Source organism: Cebus imitator, unplaced genomic scaffold (genome assembly GCF_001604975.1).
Source record: "Cebus imitator isolate Cc_AM_T3 unplaced genomic scaffold, Cebus_imitator-1.0 Scaffold705, whole genome shotgun sequence".
Lineage (NCBI taxonomy): Eukaryota > Metazoa > Chordata > Mammalia > Primates > Cebidae > Cebus > Cebus imitator.
This window is the reverse complement of record NW_016108020.1, coordinates 17,575-39,005: the sequence shown is the minus strand read 5'-3', so window position 1 is coordinate 39,005 and position 21,431 is coordinate 17,575. Positions and strand designations below refer to the sequence as shown.

The 21,431-nt window shown below is 37.2% G+C and overlaps 1 protein-coding gene and 1 pseudogene across 2 annotated transcripts in view; both read right to left on the bottom strand.

Annotated features, from left to right (window-relative positions):
• Positions 1-18,705, bottom strand: part of ATP7A (ATPase copper transporting alpha) — an 81,965-nt gene extending 63,260 nt beyond the window's left edge. For both annotated transcript variants that reach the window (XM_017518819.2, XM_017518820.2), the window contains exons 1-3: positions 18,695-18,705; positions 16,536-16,545; positions 14,972-15,111 (exon numbers count right to left, since the gene is read on the bottom strand). In XM_017518819.2, coding sequence (XP_017374308.1) covers positions 14,972-15,091 — 120 coding nt within the window. In that variant the 5' untranslated portion in view covers positions 15,092-15,111; positions 16,536-16,545; positions 18,695-18,705. The remainder of the gene's footprint in view (positions 1-14,971; positions 15,112-16,535; positions 16,546-18,694) is intronic.
• Positions 17,051-18,012, bottom strand: LOC108296343 (annotated as a pseudogene).
• Positions 18,706-21,431: the final 2,726 nt, after the last annotated feature.

The following is a 21,431-nucleotide window of genomic DNA, read 5'->3' as shown; positions in this document are numbered from 1 at the left end:
AACATTCACAAAACTAAAAAAAAGTTCATAAAACTATATAGTCAAAAAAGTCAATTTTACTGGATGATTATTTAAAAAAAAAAACTATTAAATAAGATTAAAAATTTAGCTTTTCGGCTGCACTAGCCACATTTCAAGTGTTCACTGGCCAATGTAGTTAGACATATCACACAGGGCAGATACACAGTATTTCCATCATCACAGACCATTCTTGGGTGATATTACTCTAGGTACTACTATACTTTTTCTGATAAAGTACCAATGTAAAGGATTCTTGCCCATTAAATACATCATATCTGGTACACCTTAAACAATCCCCTGCAGGGGTTCCTTGCAACCCTCCCCTCCCCCACACCAAAAACATCAATTTACCAACATAACCGTCAGAAATTGTTCTCATTTTAAAAGTAAAAATCACTTTGTCAGGCTGGGTGGCCCACACCTGTAATCCTAGCACTTTAGGAGGCTGAGGTGGTTGGGCAGATCACTTGAGCTCAGCAATTCCAGACCAGTCTGGGTAACATGGTGAAATCCTGTCTCTACAAAAAAATACAACAATTACCCAGGCATGGTGGCACACTCCTGTAGTCCCAGCTACTCAGGGGGCTGAGGTGGGAGGATTGCCTGAGCCCGAAGGTTGAGGCTGCAGTTAGCCAAAATTGTGCCACTGCATTCCAGTCTAGGTAACGGAATATGACACTGTCTCAAAAAAAAAAAAATCACTTTGTCACTGGATGGTTTACTATACTTTCTAACTGCTTTAGCCTAACTTTTATTTATAAAAGGCATAAGAAAACTATGCATAAAATACTATACAAAAGAGAAGTCAAAGTACCCAATGTTACTTGCACGCTGCAGATGAGAAAACACTTCTTTCTTTAGTAAATTCTATTTCTGTTTTAGAAGGTGACCAACCAGGCTGGGCGCAGTGGCTCACGCCTGTAATCCCAGCACTTTGGGAGGCTGAGGCAGGTGGATCACCTGAGGTCAGATGCTTGAGACCAGCCTGACCAACATGGTGAAACGCTGTCTTAAAAAAAAAAAAAAGGTGACCAAACACACTTAGCACAGACAAAAACATCCCTCTTTGGGGTAACAGAACTCAATTTTTCCTCTGAATGATGGATAGCAAAACGACTTTTCGAACCTAAGGTCTCAAAAGCAAACAAAATTTAATAACATCTTTTTTTCTTTTAAGAGGAAATTCAGACAATAATTATCACAGTACAGCTCTGAGTGCTAAATCTTTGGGCAGGAAGTAAAAATGGTACTTATCAGCTGGGTGCAGTGGCTCACGCCTGTAATCCCAGCACTTTGGGAGGCTGAGGTGGGCGGATCACTTGAGGTCAGAGCTTGAGGCCAGCTTGGCCAACATGGCAAAACCCCGTCTCTACCAAAAACACAAAAATTAGCTGGGCGTGGTGTCGCACGTCTATAATCCCAGCTACTCGGGAGGCTGAGGCAGGAGAAGCACTGGAACCCGGGAGTCGAAGGTTGCAGTGAGCAGAGATCGTGCCACAGCATTCCAGGCTGGGTGGCAAAGCAAGACTTCGTCTCAAAAAAAAAAAAAAAAAAAGGTACTTATCTATTCAACAAACATTTACTGAATGCCCATCATGTGCCGGGCACTATGCTAGCTGCTAGAGATACAATGGTGAGCAAAACCAGGCAGACTCCATAGAGATGGAAAGTGCTGACAGCAGTCTGATTCTGGATCTTTGCTGCTCTCCTTTCATATGTCCCCTAATCCCGACCCCTGCTCCAAAAATAACCTCCCTTCCCCGCCCTACCCCACCTTCCTACTCCCCACATTATTCCAATATTTCAACAGCTTCTTTTTTTCAGAATGTTTTATTAGGAGCCAATGCTGTTATTTTTATCTTCAGAGGAACTATTTTTCCATTATATCAATAGTTCCTTTGGGCCAGGGCGGTGGCTCATGCCTGTAATCCCAGTACTTTGTCATGCCGAGGTGGGTAGATCACTTGAGGCCAGGAGTTTGAAACCAGCCTGGCCAACATGGTAAAACCCCGTCTCTACTAAAAATATAAAAATTATCCGGGCATGGTGGTGGGTGCCTGTAATCCCAGCTACTCAAGAGGGTGGGGCACAAGAATCGCTTGAACCCAGGAGGCGGAGGTTGTAGTGAGCTGAGGTCATGCCACTGCATTCCAGCCTAGGCAAGACAGCCAGACTCCGTCCAAAAAGAAAAAAAAATAGTTCCTCTGAAAATAAATATAAGAGCCTGCAAATTATGAATATAGTTCATAGGAAAGACTCAAGGTGGAGGACTATTCACTGTATTTTGATGAAGGCAATAGTGGGAGAGAAAAAAGGAAACTAAATGTACTCTGTGGCCTTCATAGTATAAATGGTGGTGTAGAGAGTGCTGTCACAGGGATTGTAAAGATCCATTATTTTAATCTTTGTGGTGTTCTGTGTCTCTTGAAATGTCAAACATGAAATTCAGGCGCAGTATACGTCTGAATTTGCATATGATTTCTGTATAATTTGCATAAACCCACAAAGACTGTATCTTCTATTCTTAGGCAATATGAAAGCTAGAACCTTAAACAAGTCACCATACCTCTGAAGGCTTGTTTCATGAGAGACTAGATAAAATAATCTTTTTAGTTCTTTCTATAAAAGCTCAAAAAACTATGCTACTACCAGGCTGTCATCGGCACATCTTTTTTCTTTTATATTCTTTCTTATTTGATAAGGAAAGGCGCTATAATCTGAAAGTGTCCCTCAAAAATTCATATGTTGAAGTCCTAATTCCCAAGGTGATAATATTGGCCAAGGGCCTTTGAGAGGTGATTAGGTAATGAAGATAGAGCCCTCAAGAGTGGGATTTGTGCCCTTATAAAAGAGGTCCCAGAGAGCTGCCCTGTCCCTTCCACCATGTGAGGACACAAGGAGAAGGTGCCATCTATGAACCATGAAGTCAATCCTCACCAGACACCAAATTTGCCAGCACTTTGATTTTGGTCAAGCAATTCCCAGCTTCCAGAATTGCGAGAAATACATTTCTGTTGTTTATAAGCCACCCACTTTATGGTATTTTCTTATAGCTTCCTGAACAGACTAAGACAAAGGTGACCCAGGTTCGTTTATGAAGGCCAGGAAATTGAATAAATTGCCCAAGAAACTCAACAAGAAAATGAAAGAGCTAGCATTCAAATGCAGGTGTATGTAACTCCAAAGTCTACACTCTTTCCATCTATAAATGATTAGGCTGGATGATCTACAGTTTCCTTGGAAAACTAAAATTCTATGTCTATGATTTGAGCAATGTGTGGCTTATAAATAATCTGAAAGTATATAATATTTCTAGTGTTTGGATGAAATTTTAACTGTTTTTTTCCCCTCACATTTTACATATTCTTCCATGCTACTTTAAATTTGAAATGATTTTAAAACATATTTGAGTTTTTAGCAGAACTGACAATCAGGACGTTCTAATATTTCCACACTTTTAAAAGTCACTATGGGAAAATAACTTAGCTAAAGTTTTAGCACATTGAAATTCCTTTTTATCCCCCAGGAATCAATTTATATATGATCATAATAAATTCAGGTACGCATGCTGCTCAGCGTGGGAGTCTTCAGATAGTTTAAAGTTTACTTTCTTACATTTTCATATAGCAACTCAACATAAAGGTGATAAATTTTTCACAGCTTGAAAGGAATTCTGTTCTTTTACAGATTTGGAGACTGAAGTCAGAAAAGTGACATGATTAATCAATTATCCTGAATTTCTAATATGTTTGATTCACCACCCATATTTTTGAATCAACTAAAAACTATTTATAATACACAAAAGGATTCTCATTTGTAATACATATAATCTCAATACAAATTCCATTACAGTTTGTTGAAAAAAATAATATGTTTACATTAATAGGGTAACACTATTTGATGCTTCAATATAGAATACTGATAATTAAAGTATCATAAGAGGAAGCCATCAAGCTCCATGAACATTTATCCTATTTGACTAAGCTAAATAAAAGTTACCACTTTAAAACTATTAAATGAGGTTACAAACTAGAAAAAGACAATTCTTAGAAACTAAATAATAGTCCAAAATAAATCTAAAAATTCAAAAATCAAATATTTTAAGATAAAAAAGATGCAGAGATTCTGATAGTTTTTATTAAGTTGTAGCATTGCTTTTCATGAACTAAACTATCTTTAAACTGAGTACTCTGTCATAATTTTCATTTCTAATATATTCATTCTCTCTCTCTCTTCTCCCTCTCTCTCTCTAAAAGACAGAGACTTGCTAATTTGCCCAAGCTGTTCTTCGACTCCTAGTCTCAAGCAATCCTCCCACCTCGTCCTCCCAAAGTACTGGGATTACAGCATGAACTACTATACCTGGCCATTTTTAATGTATTTTCACTTTGCTTCAAAAATTATACAACAAATGCATGATTGTTCATTATAAAAATTTAAATATAAAAATACACAAAAGAAATAGTAAAAGTTCCTCTTCACACCATTCCTTCACTGCTAAATTTTTTGTCTTGGATTTGACCTTCCTTTGATCCTCAGAATAGATTTCAACTAAATCAGAAACTTAAGCCTCTTTGAAGCTGATTCTACATCTCCATGGATAAATGATTATTACCTACTACTTTATAATAATAAAAATGCCTATGCTACTCTAATATAGTATTGGTGACAGAGTACCAGTTTGATAAACAAAATGTCCAGTGCACTGTCATTTGCCATAGAAAAAGTTAAGAAGCCAAAAAGAGTCCCATATAGAAAGAAAAATATTAGATGGGTATCTATATATTGATGTGGAAGAATATCTAAGGCATATTTGCTAATTTTTAAAAAAAGCAAGGTGCAGAATGATGTAGATAGTATGCTTCCATTTTTCAGAAAAAAGGGATACACGCACATCAAGTAAATATACTTATGTACATGTAAATAGTTTTGGCTGGGTGCAGTGGCTCACGCCTGTTATCCTAGCACTTTGGGAGGCTGAGGCAGGCAAATCAGCTGAGGTCAGGTGTTCAAGACCAGCCTGGCCAACATGGCAAAACCTGTCTCTACTAAAAGTACAAAACTTAGCCAGGTATGGTGGCGGGTGCCTGTAATCCCAGCTACTCAGGAGGCTGAGGCAGGAGAATTGCTTGAACCTGGGAAGTGCAGGTTGCAGTGAGTCCACGCACTCCAGCCTGGACAAGAGTGAGACTCTGTCTCCCAAAAAAAAAAAAATTAAAAAAAAAAAAAGTTTTTTTTTTTTGTTTTTTTTTAATAAAGACGAGGTTTCACCATGTTGGTCAGGCTGGTCTTGAACTCCCAACCTCAAGTGATCACCCGCCTTGGCCTCCAAAGTGCTTGGATTACAGGCGTGAGCCACCATGCCCGGCCAAAAAAGTTTTATATTAATAGTCTTTCTGGAAGAATACATATATATATATAGGACAACTGGTCTCCCTTGGGAAAGGAATTTCACTCTGCAAATGTGTTACTTTTTCAATAATAAAAACACCAATTAATTTTAAGCGGAGTGAGGAATGTATTTATTGATCCAATGGAGGAATTTAGTAACTGCTAGCATTGATGTGGTCATTTTTCTATTGATGTAGTCATTTTCTATTGATGTGGTCTATATTAAGAGGCGGGGTGAGGTGGCTCACACCTGTAATCCCAGCACTTTAGGAGGCCGACACAGGCAGATCATGAGGTTAAGAGATGGAGACCATCCTAGCCAACATGGTGAAACACTGTCTCTTCTAAAAATACAAAAATTAGCCAGACGTGGTAGCATCTACCTGTAGTCCCAGCTACTTGGGAGGCTGAGGCAGAAGAATCGCTTGAACCCAGGAGGCAGAGGTTGCAGTGAGCAGAGATCGTGCCACTGCCACTGCACTCCAGCCTGGGTGACAAAGTGAGACTGTCTCAAAAAAAAAAAGAATGGACTATAGCCTTTACCTAATTAAAGGGGAAAAGCACTCAAAAAGTTAGCATTGTAAGTTTCAGGGACAAACTAATTTGTTAATAAGGCATTAACCTTTGGAATCATTCAGTACTTGTATCTAATTAAATTTGTTTTTACATTTCCACTTTCAAAAAGGCCAAACAACCCCAGGGAAAGATCTTCACATTATCTGCCTATTTTACTTTTCTCTTGAACAGACCACAAGGGTAATTAAATTAAACTTCAGGTTAATCCCTTTAAAGTCTACGGTCTTAGCACTAGCAAGACAAACAAGAAAATTACATTTATTTTATCGTATAACTTAGGACATAATTCCCAGAATGTATTTAAATACTAAAGCTGCAGAGGCAAATAATCATATTCTATTTATTCCAAAATTACAGATTTCCTGACTATTCACTCTCTTTGAATTATGTTAATTAAAGCTCTAATCTGTTCTGCTGTTGCATTTTTCAACAAAGCAACTTTATATAATTTAGTATCACAATTAATATTCCTTCATTCCAAACACTAGCAAGAGCTCCTTAGTTGAAACACTCTTCTCCCCAAATCTGCTTTCTAAATTAACTGCACCTGAGTCTTAATTATAATCCTAGAAGTTATAATCCAGAAATATTATTTTTGTGTGCACTCTTTTTTAACTTTTATTTTAACTTCAGAGGTTCATGTGCAGGTTTGTGATATATAGGTAAACTTATGTCATAGGGGTTTGTTGTCCAGATTATTCTGTCATCCATGTATTAAGCCTAGTTCCCATTAATTATTTGCAGAAATTTTAAGCTTTAACATTCTTTAAAAAGTAATCAATATTTATGTATGATCATGTCGAGCTACCTTTTGACTATAAATTATGTTTGGGCAAAGACAGTTTTCTATATGATGTCTAGAAAGAGGTGAATCCACACTTTGTGGTGTCCCAAAATTAAACAATTTGAAGGGCCTTCTTTAAAAATAAGAATACAAAACTATAAACAATAAAATTTTGTACAAAAGAAAATATTCTGAGTGCATAACAAAATCTTAAGTTATATGGCTGGGCACAGTGGCTCACACCTATAATCCTAGCACTTTGGGAGGCTGAGGCAGGCAGATCATCTGAGGTCAGGAGTTTGAGGCTAGCCTGGTCAACATGGTGAAACTCCATCTCTACTAAAAATACAAAAATTAGCCGGGCATGGTGGCAGGCACCTGTAATCCCAGCTACTCAGGAGGCTGAGACAGGAGAATTGCTTGAACCCAGGAGGCGAAGGTTGTAGTGAGCTGAGATCATGTCATTGCACTCCAGTCTGGGTGACAGAGCAAGACTCCATCTCAAAAATAAAATTAAAAAAAAAATCACAAGTCATAAATTTTTAAAGCTAACAAATATCATAAAAATCTGTAAGAATAACATTTCTATTAATAATGTCTGATATAGCTCTCTGATACTTTCTTTTCCTATGTTTTTGACTATATATTTTTTAGTGCTTCATTTGACAACTTTATAAAATCACTTGTATATAAAGAAAATAAAAATAGTTCAGTCTTTCCTCTAGATAAAAAAATTTTTAATTAATGGTAGTTTAGAAAGGTACCTTTCAACATAACAACGAGGCATTGGTAAATTTTTAGAGCTGCTGTCAAATTTGAGAAAACTATTGAGTTTCTTTCATATATGAGCTATAATAGTTCAGGGCATTTCAACTTTTCTTGTGAAGTGACTAATCTTACATATTCTTTGAACTGGTAACATTCATTTACCAGTTTAACACTGAGCCCCACACCTTCATGTCATGATGCTGAGTGAGTTGGCAACATGAGGGGTAGGGGTGTTCCAAGAAGCCATCCCTTATATCAGAATTCTTAGCAAAAACTCCACTAAACACAGACGTGATAAAGAACCACCTATAGCCAAATAGCCTACTAACCCCGAACTAAACATACCCCCAACTCAACCTCCCCTTAGTCACATCCCCAAAATACTCATGGCCACTCCAATATCACACCAACTCAAAGGGGAGGTCTAACAGAAGAAGAGTTGAAAAAGAAATGGACAATAGTCTTGAAGGGCTGTGCTTAAATTTTTTTACTTTTTCAAATTGTACAAAAACATGACTATGTGAACACATTGCTAATACTGCTTCTAGAGTCTTAGAAGAAGGTTAATGCAAATGACGAGCTCTGAAACTTAAGCTTCATTAACTTCACAGAAAATCTGTCTCTGGGCCTAAAAGACATTTACCCTTAGTAAAATATTTTTTAAAAGAAGAAAAAAGGAATAAAGGTTACTACTAAAAGGGCTTTTGACTGAAAGAGGAGAGGCAGAGCTGAAAAAGACAGAACAAGTGTGTTTTCTTTTATTTTTGGCAATCAAATTATGAATGTGCCCTGGAAAGTAGTCTTGAGTATCTGTCACTGCGATTTGTGTAAATCACTGTTGACAACACAAAGTGCTTTCATATTATATTGCTGCTATTCTTCATTTTCAATGTAATCAAAATCCAATTGCATTTGTTTGACCTTAAACAGACCTTATTAAGCAGTAGTGAACTTTGGGAAGATGCAGTGGAAATAGCCATCTTATATATGAGTGTGGTACAAATAGGCTGTTTTGGGAAGCAAGAATGTGCTCGCAAACATCAAAGCAGAATCTGGTTTTATAGTTACGTGTGGATATGTTGGCAGAGACAAATATTCACCTACAATAGTTTGCTAGACAGAGAGTTGAGGGTTTTGGAAAATACTTTAGCTGTCAGTGGATAATAAGTACCTCAGTCGTTTGGCAAAAAATTACATGAACTAGTTTCCAAATGGTTAAAACAGCTTTACTGGAATTAACACAGACACTACTATATAATTAGTTAATTAGTAAGGTTCAGCTTCTGTTCTGGCCCTCAACACCAGCCCCACCTTAGATCAAGTGGAGGAGGTTTAATTAGTTTCATTTGAGGATAAATCAAATGCATGTGTCATACCTATTACTCATTGATATTAAGCAACTCATTTTTAAAGCTTTAGCACTGAATGTTGAAGAGCTACTTTTACTATTCTCTTTCCTAATCAACAAACTGCAAAATATGCATCTAATTTTTGCATAGTTATGATTAGGGGAAAATGTTTTTATTTAATTTGAATATTTTGAAGATAAATATATAAAATAATATACCTGTCATCGCTCAGCTTTTCCAACTTGGCTCTATCCCCAAAGATCTTTAAAGGCAACTGTATCCCTATTCAGGGATGTTGCCAGGAAGAAGCAATGTGGGAGCCTCTAAGACTGGAGTTATGCCAAGGTAGATGGTGAATACAAAAAAAAAAAAAAACCTCTATTTTTGGAGCATGTGAAAATGGAAAGTTCATATTTAAGTATTCACATGGATGTCAACAGTACAGATAACTTAGGAGAAGGAATATGTACTATGTAAATAAATATTTTCTAGCCACAGTTATCAACATAGACTTAGCTAATCAGAGTGTACAGTGAACAAATGAGAAACACTGATTTTTCCCCCATACAAATAGTAATATGGATCCAAAGTTTACTTTGTCCTCTCTGGCCAAGATGAATATAAAACTTAGACATGGAAAAAATCACCTACACTTTCAGATTAGGAAGAGAAGAATTGTCCACATATTAGCACCACACTTCATAGGTCTCCTGAATTAAGGAAATGTATCAAACTTCATAGAGAATAATGATGGGCTAATTAGCCAATTTACGGTAATAAAAACAAGGCAAACTGAAACCAATCTACTCAAGATCTTATGAGAAGTCAGAATTTTATGTAAGAATACTGCAGAGATAAAGTATAAATCCTGTATTTCACTAAAGAGCCAAAACCATTTTGAAATCTCTGAAAAATAAATAGGTAAAAATTAATTTTTAGATCAAGAATAGTTAAAAAGTAGAGTTCTCACAAGTATCTGACCTGGAGATACACAAAATATTCACCCACACACTTAAAAATATAATGAGTTCCTGATAATTAGAAAGAATCCATCACATCCCTAATTTTGAATTTTGTGCTAAGTCTGATGTCCAGTTGGACAAAGCTTTCATTATAATATTAACATCTGTTCCTGGTAGGTCAAAAAATGTATTGCATGTGCATCTCAACTAGTCATAGGAAAACCATTCTGGTATTGATGCAAGCTGATCAAATTTCTACCATTACTGTAATGAACATTGCATAAAAGCAAGTTTACAGAGAACCTCCAGCAAATAGAATCACTACCAATATAAAGTTGTTTTAGGCCAGGCACGGTGGCTTACACCTGTAATCCCAGCACTTTGGCAGGCCGAGGCAGGCAGATCACCTAAGCTCAGGAGTTCAAGATCAGCCTGACCAGTATGGAGAAACCCCATCTCTACGAAAAATACAAAATTAGCCAGGTGCCGTGGCACATGCCTGTAGTCCCAGCTACTCGGGAGGCTGAGGCAGGAGAATCACTTGAACCTGGGAGGCAGAGGTTGCAGTGAGCCAAGATCGCGCCATTGCACTCCAGCCTGGGCAACAAGAGTGAAACTGCATCTCAAAAAAAAAAGTTGTTTTCATGATAAAATAACATATTAAAATGATAAGCATATTATACAAATGAGAATACAACTCAGCTAAAATTACACATCCAATATTGACTCATTAAGGCCTGGCAGCAAAAATAAACATGTTTAAGAGTAAGCAATTCAGGCCAGGTGTGGCGGCTCAGGCCTGTAATCCCAACACTGTGGGAGGCCAAGGTGGGTGGATCACGTGAGGTCCGGAGTTTGAGGCCAGACTGGCCAACATGGTGAAACCCCGTTTCTACTAAAAATACAAAAAATTAGCCTAGAATGGTGACGTACACCTGTAGTCACAGCTACTTGGGAGGCTGAGTCACAAGAATTGCTTTAACCCAGGAGGCTGAGGTTGCAATGAGCAGAGATGGCACCACTGCACTCCAGTCTGAGCGACAGAGTGAGACTTGTCTCAAAAAAAAAAATAGTAAGCATAATATTTAAGCAAAATCTTCTGTATGTTATTGTCACTGCAGTAGGAATCCTCAACGTTTTGGCATGAGATATTGCTAATTTCTTTGGATCCTGAGATACAAGTTGGAAAGATGGGAAAAAAATAGGTTCAAAAACAAACTGAATAAAGCATGGGAAAGAGTACTGAAATTATATCCACTATAATTAGTGCTGAGAATTGGGAAGAGTGACAAGAGAAAGGGGTGGGCAGGGGTGGTGCCAGGGAGTGGCCAAAAGGCTTAGAAATGGGAACTGGTGTGGAGATACACTATGAAGTTCCAATCCACTAGTCAGAGACATCTACCTTAACAGATTACAACAAGCAGGAAGGCCTGGACCAACTCTTAGAACCATCAGCAAAATACATTATAAAATTCAACTGATGAGAATGGTATGCAAATTAAATAGCAAGGATTCTTCTGGGTGATGGGTAGAGGGTGGATCCTTGTACTGTTATTAGTTTGTCCACCTTTGTATATGCTTGATTTTTTTTTTTCTGAGATGGAGTCTCGCTCTGTCACCCAGGCTAGAGTGCAATGGTGTAATCTCGGCTCACTGCAACCTTTGCCTCCCGGGTTCCAAGCGATTCTTCTGTCTCAGTCTCCCAAGTAGCTGGGACTACGGGCATGCACCACCACGCCTGGCTGTTTTTTGTACTTTTAGTAGTGACAGGGTTTCACCATATTGACGGCTGGTCTTTAACTCCTGACCTCATGATCTGCCTGCCTTGGCCTGCCAAAGTGCTGGGATTACAGGTGTGAGCCACCGCGCCCACCCAAAAATTTTTAATGAAAAGCAAGTCTTCTTTGATCAAGTGGGGCTTATCCTGGGAATGCGTGGCTGGTTCAACATTTGAAAATCAATCAATGTAATTCACCAGCTTAAGAGACTAAAGGGGGAAAATCATACCATCATCTCTATATGCAGGAAAATCACTTGACAAAATTCAACATCCATTCATGATGTTTAAAAAAAAAATGCTCAGCAAACTAGGAATAGAAAGAACTTCATTAATCTGATAAAAAGCATCTACAAAAATTCTACAATTAACACAATGCTAATGGTAAATGACTGAATGTTCCCCCCACCATCGTCCACTCTCACCACTCCTAATCAAAATTGTAATGAAGGTTCAATAATACAAGGAAAAATGAAAGATATACAGACTACAAAGGAAGAAATAAAACCATATGGCCAGGCGCAGTAGCTCAAACCTGTAATCCTAGCACTTTAAGAGGCCGAGGCGGACAGATCACTCGAGGCCAGGAGTTCAAGACCAGACTTGCCAACACAGTGAAACCCCACCTCTACTAAAAATACAAAACTTAGCCAGCTGTGGTGGCGTGCGCCTGTAATTCCAGCTACTTGGGTGGCTGAGGCACAAGAATTGCTTGAACCCAGGAGGTGGAGGTTGCAGTGAGCCAACGCTGTGTCACTGCACTCCAGCCTGGGCCACAGAGCAAGACTCTATCTCAACAACAAAAACAACAACAACTATTTATATACCTTGATGACATAATTACATAGAAAATCCCAAGAAATCTACCAAAAAGCTAACAGGTTTGATAAGTCAGTTTAGCCAGATTCCAGGATACAAAGTAAACATACAAAAATCTCATAATGAACAACTGAAATTAAAAATTTTAAAACAGTACCATTTATAACAGCATTCAAAAACAAAAATACTTAAATATAAATCTAACAAAATATATACAGAAACTGCATGCTGAAAACTACAGATCCCTGATAAAAGAAATCAGAGAATACCTACATAAATGGAGATATACTATGTGCATAGATTAGAAAACTCAATATGGTTAAGATGTTAATTCTGTCCAAATGGATCGGCAGAATCAACACAATCTCAATGAAAATCCCAGCAGATATTTTTGTAGAAACTTATAAACTGATTCTAAAATTTATATGGAAAAGAAAAGCAACTAGGATAGCCAAAACAATTTTGAAAAAGAAGAAAGAGTTAAGAAATCACAGTATCTGATTTTAATACTTACTATAAAGCTACAATAATCAAAACTGTGTGATATTGGCCAAAGGACAGGCATATAGATCAATGGAACAGAATAGGGCAGAGAGAAATAAACCAATATAAATATATAGTCAATTGATTTTCAGCAAAAGTCCGAAGGCAATTCAATGGAGTGAGAATAGACTTTTTAACAAATGCTGCTAGGAAAAATGGACATCCATATCTGAAAAAAAATTAACTTCAACCGGTACCTAACAATGTATACAAGTTAATTCAAAATGGCTCATAGACCTAAATGTAAAACCTAAAATTATAAAGGTTTTAGAAAAGACACAGGAGAAAAATCTTTGTGACCTTGAGTTAGGCCATGGTTTCTTAGATATGATACCAAAAGCATAAGGCATAAAAGGAAAAAAGTGGATAAATGAATTCATCAAAAATAAAAACTTCTGCTCTGCAAAAGAACTTTTAAAAGACTGAAAAAACAAGCCACAGACTGGAAAAATGTATTTGTAAAACACCTATCTGAGAGAAGACTTTATATTAAGGATATATAATCAAAATTCAATAACAAGAAAACAAAAACCCAATGACATAATATTACATAACCATTAGAATGTCTTTAATTTAAAAGGCTGACAATACAAAGTGTTGCAGAGAATGTGGAGAAAATGGAACAATTTCAAAGTGGAACACAAACATTGCTGGTGAGAAGATAAAATGGTCATGCCACTGTGGTAAATTATTTGGCAGTATATCACTTACCAATGAGGACACCACATATGGGCTCTGCCACAACTATTCAACTGTTTGTGTAGTGAAAAAAAGGGTCATACACAATACATAAATGAATGAGTGTGGCTGTGCTCTAATAAAACTTTACATTACTAAAACTTGACTTACAGAGACAAAAATTTAAATTTCATATGCTTTTCATATGTTCCCAAGTATTATTCTTTTGATTTTTTCAACCGTGTAAAAATATAAAAGGCATTCTTAGCTTATGAGCCATATGAAAGCAGTTGACAAACTGGATTTGGCCTGCAGACCATCATTTTCCAATCTCTGCTATATACACATGAAGTTTCTTATGATAAACACAGGTACTTCATGCAGTCTTCAGAAGGCTTTTTTATAATCTGAACTACATCTTTAACCACAGTATATCTAGAATGCTGCTGATGCTCAAGGAATGTTAAACAATAGAGTCTTCAACTCAAAGCCCAAGAGTCTGAAAAAATAATAATAATAATAGAGTCTTCCTTAGGTATACCATATAAGGTGTACTAGTAATTTGGGCTGGGCATGGTGGCTCACACCTATAATTCCAGCACTCTGGGAGGCCCAGGTGGGAGGATCGCTTGAGTCCAGGAGTTTGAAAGGAGCCTGGGCAACATAGTGAGACCCCCCCATCTCTACAAAAAATAAGTTAAAAAATTAGCTGGCATGGTGGTGCACGCCTGTGGTCCTAGGTACTTGGGAGGCTGAGATGGGATGATTGCTTGAGCCCGGGAAATCTAGGCTGCAGTGAGCTGTAACTTTGTCACTGCACTCCAGCCTGGGTGACAGAGCAAGACCTTGTCTGAAAAAAAATTAAAAATAAAAACAAAAGTATACTAGTAATTCTCTAGACATTTTCCCTTCAATTTTTAATTGCAAATTAATCACCATGTTATAAAAGAAAAAGAAAACCCCAACTCATCATCTGAGAACATGCATTTTAGCTTAGTATGAGATTCAGAGTAATAAACAGTATATAAATACTCATATACTTATAAAATATAAATCTATAAATATACAACCACAATATCAAGATTCCATGTTCAGGTGTTTTTAAATTGAAAATATATCTTTTTTCTTTATATTATAAGAGGAATTAATGGGTCAAAGAAAACTTATTTAGCTTCAAGATAAGTACAATGGTTTTTGTTCCCAAATGTATCAGCGTGTCTGCTTCTATCTCAGTGTTAGAAGTAATTTCCTAGTAGAATTCTCTTCAATGGCATTTGACTTCAGTTTCCAAAAAGTAACTTACTTTAATGTGATGCACACCATTCACTTTTCCAATCTGCTGCTCAATGGTCCAAACACAGGAATTGCAAGTCATACCCTCAACAGAAATGGTAACAGAATTCATACTCATATTTGGATCCATTTTGTTTCTTCTTTACATTCCTGCTAGAAACAATAAACTCATTAATTTCAGTCATGCAAATAATCTTTCCTCAACCTTTCTCCACCTCCCCAATTAAAAAATGCTAGTTTCTCAAGTATCATATTTAAAAAATTAGAATATGCTAGTAATAAAGTATGGTAAACATTCTTCTTGCTTAGAAAAAAAATTCTCATCACCTTTGATGAAGTAAAAAAAAAATGTTGTTTCTTTGGCTACGCTAACTAAAAATAAAAATTTCAATACTTTAATACAAGTAACTAGACTTCATAGAGTGCTTTCCTGATTACTAAGGTTTCCCATAAATAATCTCATTTAACATTTGCAAGTAGAAATTCAGAACTAACCAAAAATGCCCCAAAGCCTTATAATGGCCAACAAGGTCTAACATGATTTGTCAAGCCCGTCCCCCACAAATTTACCTGGCCTCCTCTTCTACCACTCACCAAACCCCTCTCTGTGCCAGTCATACTGGCCTCCTGACTGTTCCTTATGCAAGGATGACTCCTACCTCAAAGCCTTTGTTTTAGCTATTCTCTTGCTTTGGGACTTTCTTCTGCCAGATAACTTCTTGGCTAACTTCTTTGTCTCCAAGTCTTTGCTCAAATTTAACTAGACTTAATATGCTAAACAAAACTACTCTTTGCCCGTCCGTGGCCTTTCATTGCACCATTGTGGAGCTTCAGAATATCATGCTATACACATCTCCATATCTACAAATTAAGATGTCATATCAAAGATATCCAGAAGTTACATATGCTAGAGAATTAGTTGGCTTGATCACTGACACATTAACACAAACCAGCAAAAAGCAACATAAGATACAAAACAAGCAAAATAGGACATTGTCACTAAGGTCAAATAATATAAAAACAATCACATTATTTAAATTTGATGTATTGGAAGCAAAGTAACTTAGAATTATGTAAATAACTTGTAAAGCTCCCAAAGTCATAGTACAGAGCCATAAATCTGATAAGGCACTTTGAAGACATCAATCGAACATATAAAAATACCAAAAACAAAAAAATTTAACTGTAAAAGCAGTAATCATAGTAATAGGAAAAAAAATTGTTTTCTAGACAGTCTTTCATTTTCTGAAATAAAGACTTTAAAAAAAAATCATAGGAGGACAAAAATATTTATCACATTTTTAAAAGCTATTATCAAAGTTCAAATCTCTGTGAAAAAGATAACATTTTTCTTCAAGTCAACAAAGGCCCAATTCGTACATTTTTTTAGAGACACAACTATAGTCTTTATGCTAAATATAGGAAGAAAAATACCTTTTTATTATGTTAGTCACCTCTTTTATTCAATAAACATTTAGTGAGTGCTGTGTGACACTGTTTTAGGTGCAGGAGTATTGAAGTAAATAAGACAACCATTTGCTCTAGAGAACTTAGCTTAATGGAGTTGGAACTACCTTTGGCAACCTTAAAGTTACCTCCCTTGGTCCATAAGATGAAGCTCAACTTCAAACTCTACCATGCTTGGCATCTTGTTGCACAACAAATAATGGTCTACCTAATTTGCTACTGGTAGCACCGTGGCACAATTAATATTAACTATCTACTGATAAAATTAAATTTCATAAAGGATTCTATGAAAGTTTGAAGGGCAGCCGGACATGGTGGCTCACACCTGTAATCCCAGCACTTTGGGAAGCTGAGGCAGGTGGATCACCTGAGGTCAGGAGTTCAAGAGCAACCTGGCCAACATAGTGAAACCCCATCTCTACTAAAAATACAAAAAAAAATTAGCTGGGTGTGGTGGCAGGCGCCTGTAATCCCAGCTACTAGGGAGGCTGAGGCAGGATAATTGCTAGAACCCAGGAGGTAGAGGTTGCAGTGAGCCAAGATCATGCCATTGCACTCCAGCCTGGACAACAAGAGTGACACTCCGTCTCAAAAAATAAAAATAAATAAATAAATACACAAATACATAAATAAGAAAATTTGAAGGGCGGCAAGTAAGAATAAACAAGTACTGCTCAACATCAAAAATAGCATCAGTATTCTGCTTTTACAAAAGTCAAGAGAACCAAGTAAAATTTCACTCTGAGGATATAGATAACTGCTAGAAATTATCCTATATATGTGGCACATGTGAAATGATCACATATGAGGAAGTATGAATTATTACACAGTCAGTATCAAACAACTAAGCATATAAATCAATTGTCAGGTTGCCAAGAATCACAGCCTTCTTTCAAAAGGTCCTGTCATGTTTTGGGAAACGTGCATTTTCCGTACATTTGACGGCAAGCTCTTCCACTTGAGCTGATACTGTAGATGTGGCTTCAAGAAGTTTGGTTAATGAAAATGCTGTGTCTCAGATCTGCAACTCCACTTCTTCCAGCAGGTCTACTGTTCGGCCACTGCTCCTGCTTAAAACTGGCCAGCCTAAACTCACAGCAATGCCCAGGGAAGATGCTGAAAAGGGGTCTAAAGATGAGGGAGAAGAGAGAGGAAGAAGGGCTATGAAGAAACTCCTAACTCCTCAGGGTCAGCCACAGGGAAAGGCTGGTGTTAACGGTGGAGGGTGTCCAGGTTCTTCGCATTTTAAACAACTGGACGAAACACACAAAGCAAGGAAGGAATGAAAGGATTTATTGGAAATGAAGGTACACTCCACAGTGTGGGAGTGGGCCTGAGCACAGGGGCTGAAAAGGCCCTCTTACAGAGTTGTTATGAGTTTAAATGCCCTCTACTTAGAGTACACTCTAAGTAAAAGGGGAGGATGAAGTAAAGTTACAAAGTCATTTACTTGGCCTATGCTCTATGGAAGGGATATTCCCTGTCATAGCTGAAGTGTGAATCAGCTTTATTATGTTCCTGCCTGCAGACCCTATTTTCCAGTCTCACTGGGATGGAAGAATCTGACCAGAGCAGCCAAACCATCTTTCAGCTGCTTTTGCCCAAAGCCTCCATTCTCTTGATAGTGTCCTTTTGTATATAAGTTTTCTAGTCTGAAGAAGTCCAATTTAACTATTCAAGACTCTCACAAGGTTCACATATGACATTTGGTTATTATGTCTCTTTTATTTCATTTAATCTAGAATAGCTCCTTCAATATCTCTTTTCCCCCATGAAGTGACTTTTTGAAGGTCAGTTGTCTTAACATCCAGTGTATCTTCTTTTTAAAATATAAACTCTTTTTTGATAATTAGGGGGTTGATACTTGGAATTTTATCTCTTAATATCTACATAAGGTATGTTACTACAAGAGAACAAAATCCCAGATTGGACAGGAAAGGCAGATTTGGGAGTAAAGGACAAATAGGATGAGTTCAGGTGGAGAGTCCAAGATGGAGTACCTAAGGCAAGCATGAAGGTATTAGGGACCCAGGAGGGGTCAGTGGGAAACAATACAAGGGTAATAAAAATGGAAGTAGAAGAATGTCTAAAACAAACAGATCCTGTCAAAATGTTATCTAAGGATGATCCTGAGCCTAAAAAGGGACACTCTTCCTTCTTCTTCTTGTAGCACTTGGCTATGGGTCAAATGGGGCTTTTGAGGGCTGATCTAGCAAGATCACCAAAGTTGACCACATTGTTTTATGGGAAAAGCATCAAATTCAACAAACAGAATTGGCAACAAACTTTTAGAATAGAACACCTTTGGTAGATGAAGGCTAGTTTATCTGTTTAAGAATTTAAGATTGAAATATAGTTTTATTATGGGGTATGTTCCAGACCAAAGTACTGGGCTATCTCTCAGGCTTACTGAGGAACTGATAGAGACCAATTAGGCAGAGAGGCACTGGACAATTCACCCAGGGAGTAGGTATTGAGGAGTCCACAATGTGTGAACACAAATAAAAATTACATTAATAAAGCCACTTTTCCCACTACATCTTAAGTAATATCAACTTTGAATATACGTTTCCTTCTGCTTTCATAATTCACCTGCATTGTTTTTTTCAAAACTCTACTTAAATTGGACTGTACTCACAAAATCTGAGGAATTCCATCTCACTCTCACTACTCTACTACATGTACGCACAACTCTAATTGACTTTGTTACATATGTTATGTCCATCTTTTTCATTTTAAATGTCTTGAAGGTAGGTACAAAACCAGGAATATCTTTTGTAACATTCCATTGCATTTAGCAAAATGACTCAGAAAACAGAGTAAGATCATAAACAGTTTCATATGGTACGGAAAAAAATGTAGACTTCCAGGAAACCACAGTATCAAAGAGACAAATTTGGCATGCAGCTATTAGTGATGAGTGACTCTGAGAACAAGAGCATCTAACAACACTGAGAGAAATAATTTCAAGTTATTAATGTATTTTGAGCCACTCCCTAAGCACAGATGGTAATCACCGTCAGTAATATCATTTTCTAAGAGGAAGAACAATATTATGACTAGATGATCATCTCTGGTTTGGAAACAGAAACTACAGAAATTGAGTACAAAACATGGCACATATGAAGACTGATTGTTCAAAACCACTTTTTTTTAAATTATATTTTAAGTTCTGGGGTGCATGTACAAATCGTGCAGGTTTGTTACACAGGTATACACGTACCATGGTGATTTGCTGCATCCATGCCTGTCATCTACATCAGGCATTTCTCCTAATGTTATCTCTACCCAATCCCCCACCTGTTGCTATCCCTCCCCTAGCCCTCCCACCCCCCAACAGGCCCCGGTGTGTGATGTTCCCCTCCCTGAGTCCATGTGTTCTCACTGTTCAACATCCACTCATGAGTGAGAACATGTGGTGCTTGGCTTTCTGTTCTTGTGTCAGTTTACTGAGAATTATGGTTTCCAGCTTCATCTATGTCACTGCAAAGGACATGAATGCATCCTTTTTTATGGCTGCATAGTATTTCTTGGTGTATATGTGCCACATTTTCTTTATCCAGTCTATCATTGATGGGCATCTGGGTTGGTCCCAAGTCTTTGCTATTGTAAACAGTGCCACAATAAACATACATGTGTATGTGTCTTTATAATTGAATGTTTTATAATCCTTTGGGTATATACCCAGTAATGGGATTGCTGGGCCAAATGGTATTTCTATTTCTAGATCCTTGAGGAATTGCCACACTGTCTTCCACAATGGTTGAACTAATTTACACTCCCACCAACAGTGTAAAAAAATAGTTCCTATTTCTCCACATCCTCTCTAGCATACGTTGTCTCCTGATTTTTTAATGATTGCCATTCTAACTGGCATGAGATGGTATCTCAATGTGGTTTTGATTTGCATTTCTCTAATGACCAGTGATGATAAGCTTTTTTTCACGTTTATTGGCTGTATGTTTGTTTTCTTTTGAGAAGTGTCTGTTCAAATCTTTTGCCCACTTTTTGATGGGGTTGTTTGTTTTTTTATTCTAAATTTGTTTAAGTTCTTTGTAGATTCTGGTTATTAGCCCTTTGTCAGATGGGTAGATTGCAAAAATTTTTTCCCATTCTGTTGGTCAAAAATACTTCCTAAAGCTGGTCACAGAAACTCAAACATCATTCTAAAATTTCCCTAAAATAATTAGTACTTATAATTTGGGAAAGGCTCCTGTATTCTCAATAAATTATCGTGCAGTAAGATTTAATTTTTTAATTTGATTTGTTTTGTTTTGTTTTGTTTTCTTGAGATGGAGTCTCACTCTATTGCCCAGCCTGGAATGCAGTGACACAATCTCAGCTCACTGCAACCTCCACCTCCCAGGTTCAAGTGATTCTCCTGCCTCAGCCTCCTGAGTAGCTGGGACTAAAAGCACATGCTACCATGCCCGGCTAATTTTTGTATTTTTAGTAGACATGGGGTTTCACCATGTTGGCCAGGCTGGTCTCGAACTCCTGACCTCAAGTGATCCACCCACCTCAGCTTCCCAAAGTGTAGAGGTTACAGGTGTGAGCCACCGTGCCCAGCCTTAATTCTTTTTTGGATACAACTCTATCTGCATAATTTGTGATCCTTGTGGTAATCAAGGAAATTCAAATTAAAACCACAATGAATATAATGCACCTCCACCAGGTAGATAAAAATCTCAAAATCTGACAATACCAAGTGTTGGTGAGAATGTGGAGAAACAGGATCTCTCTTGCTCCATTGGTTAGAGTGTAAATTAGTACAATTATGGAGACTGCCTTCTGATAGCTGAAAATGCATATACTAAAACTCAACATTTTCTCTCCTAAGCATACTACCATAGACAGAGTCTCACACATGTACACAAGGAAAGAAGAACAAAAATGGTCATTGCAATAGTGTTGCTAATAGTTAAAACTTTGGAAATAATCTAGATGTCCATCAACAAGAAAATTAAAAAATTGGTTGTGGTATATTTATAATGAAACATGAT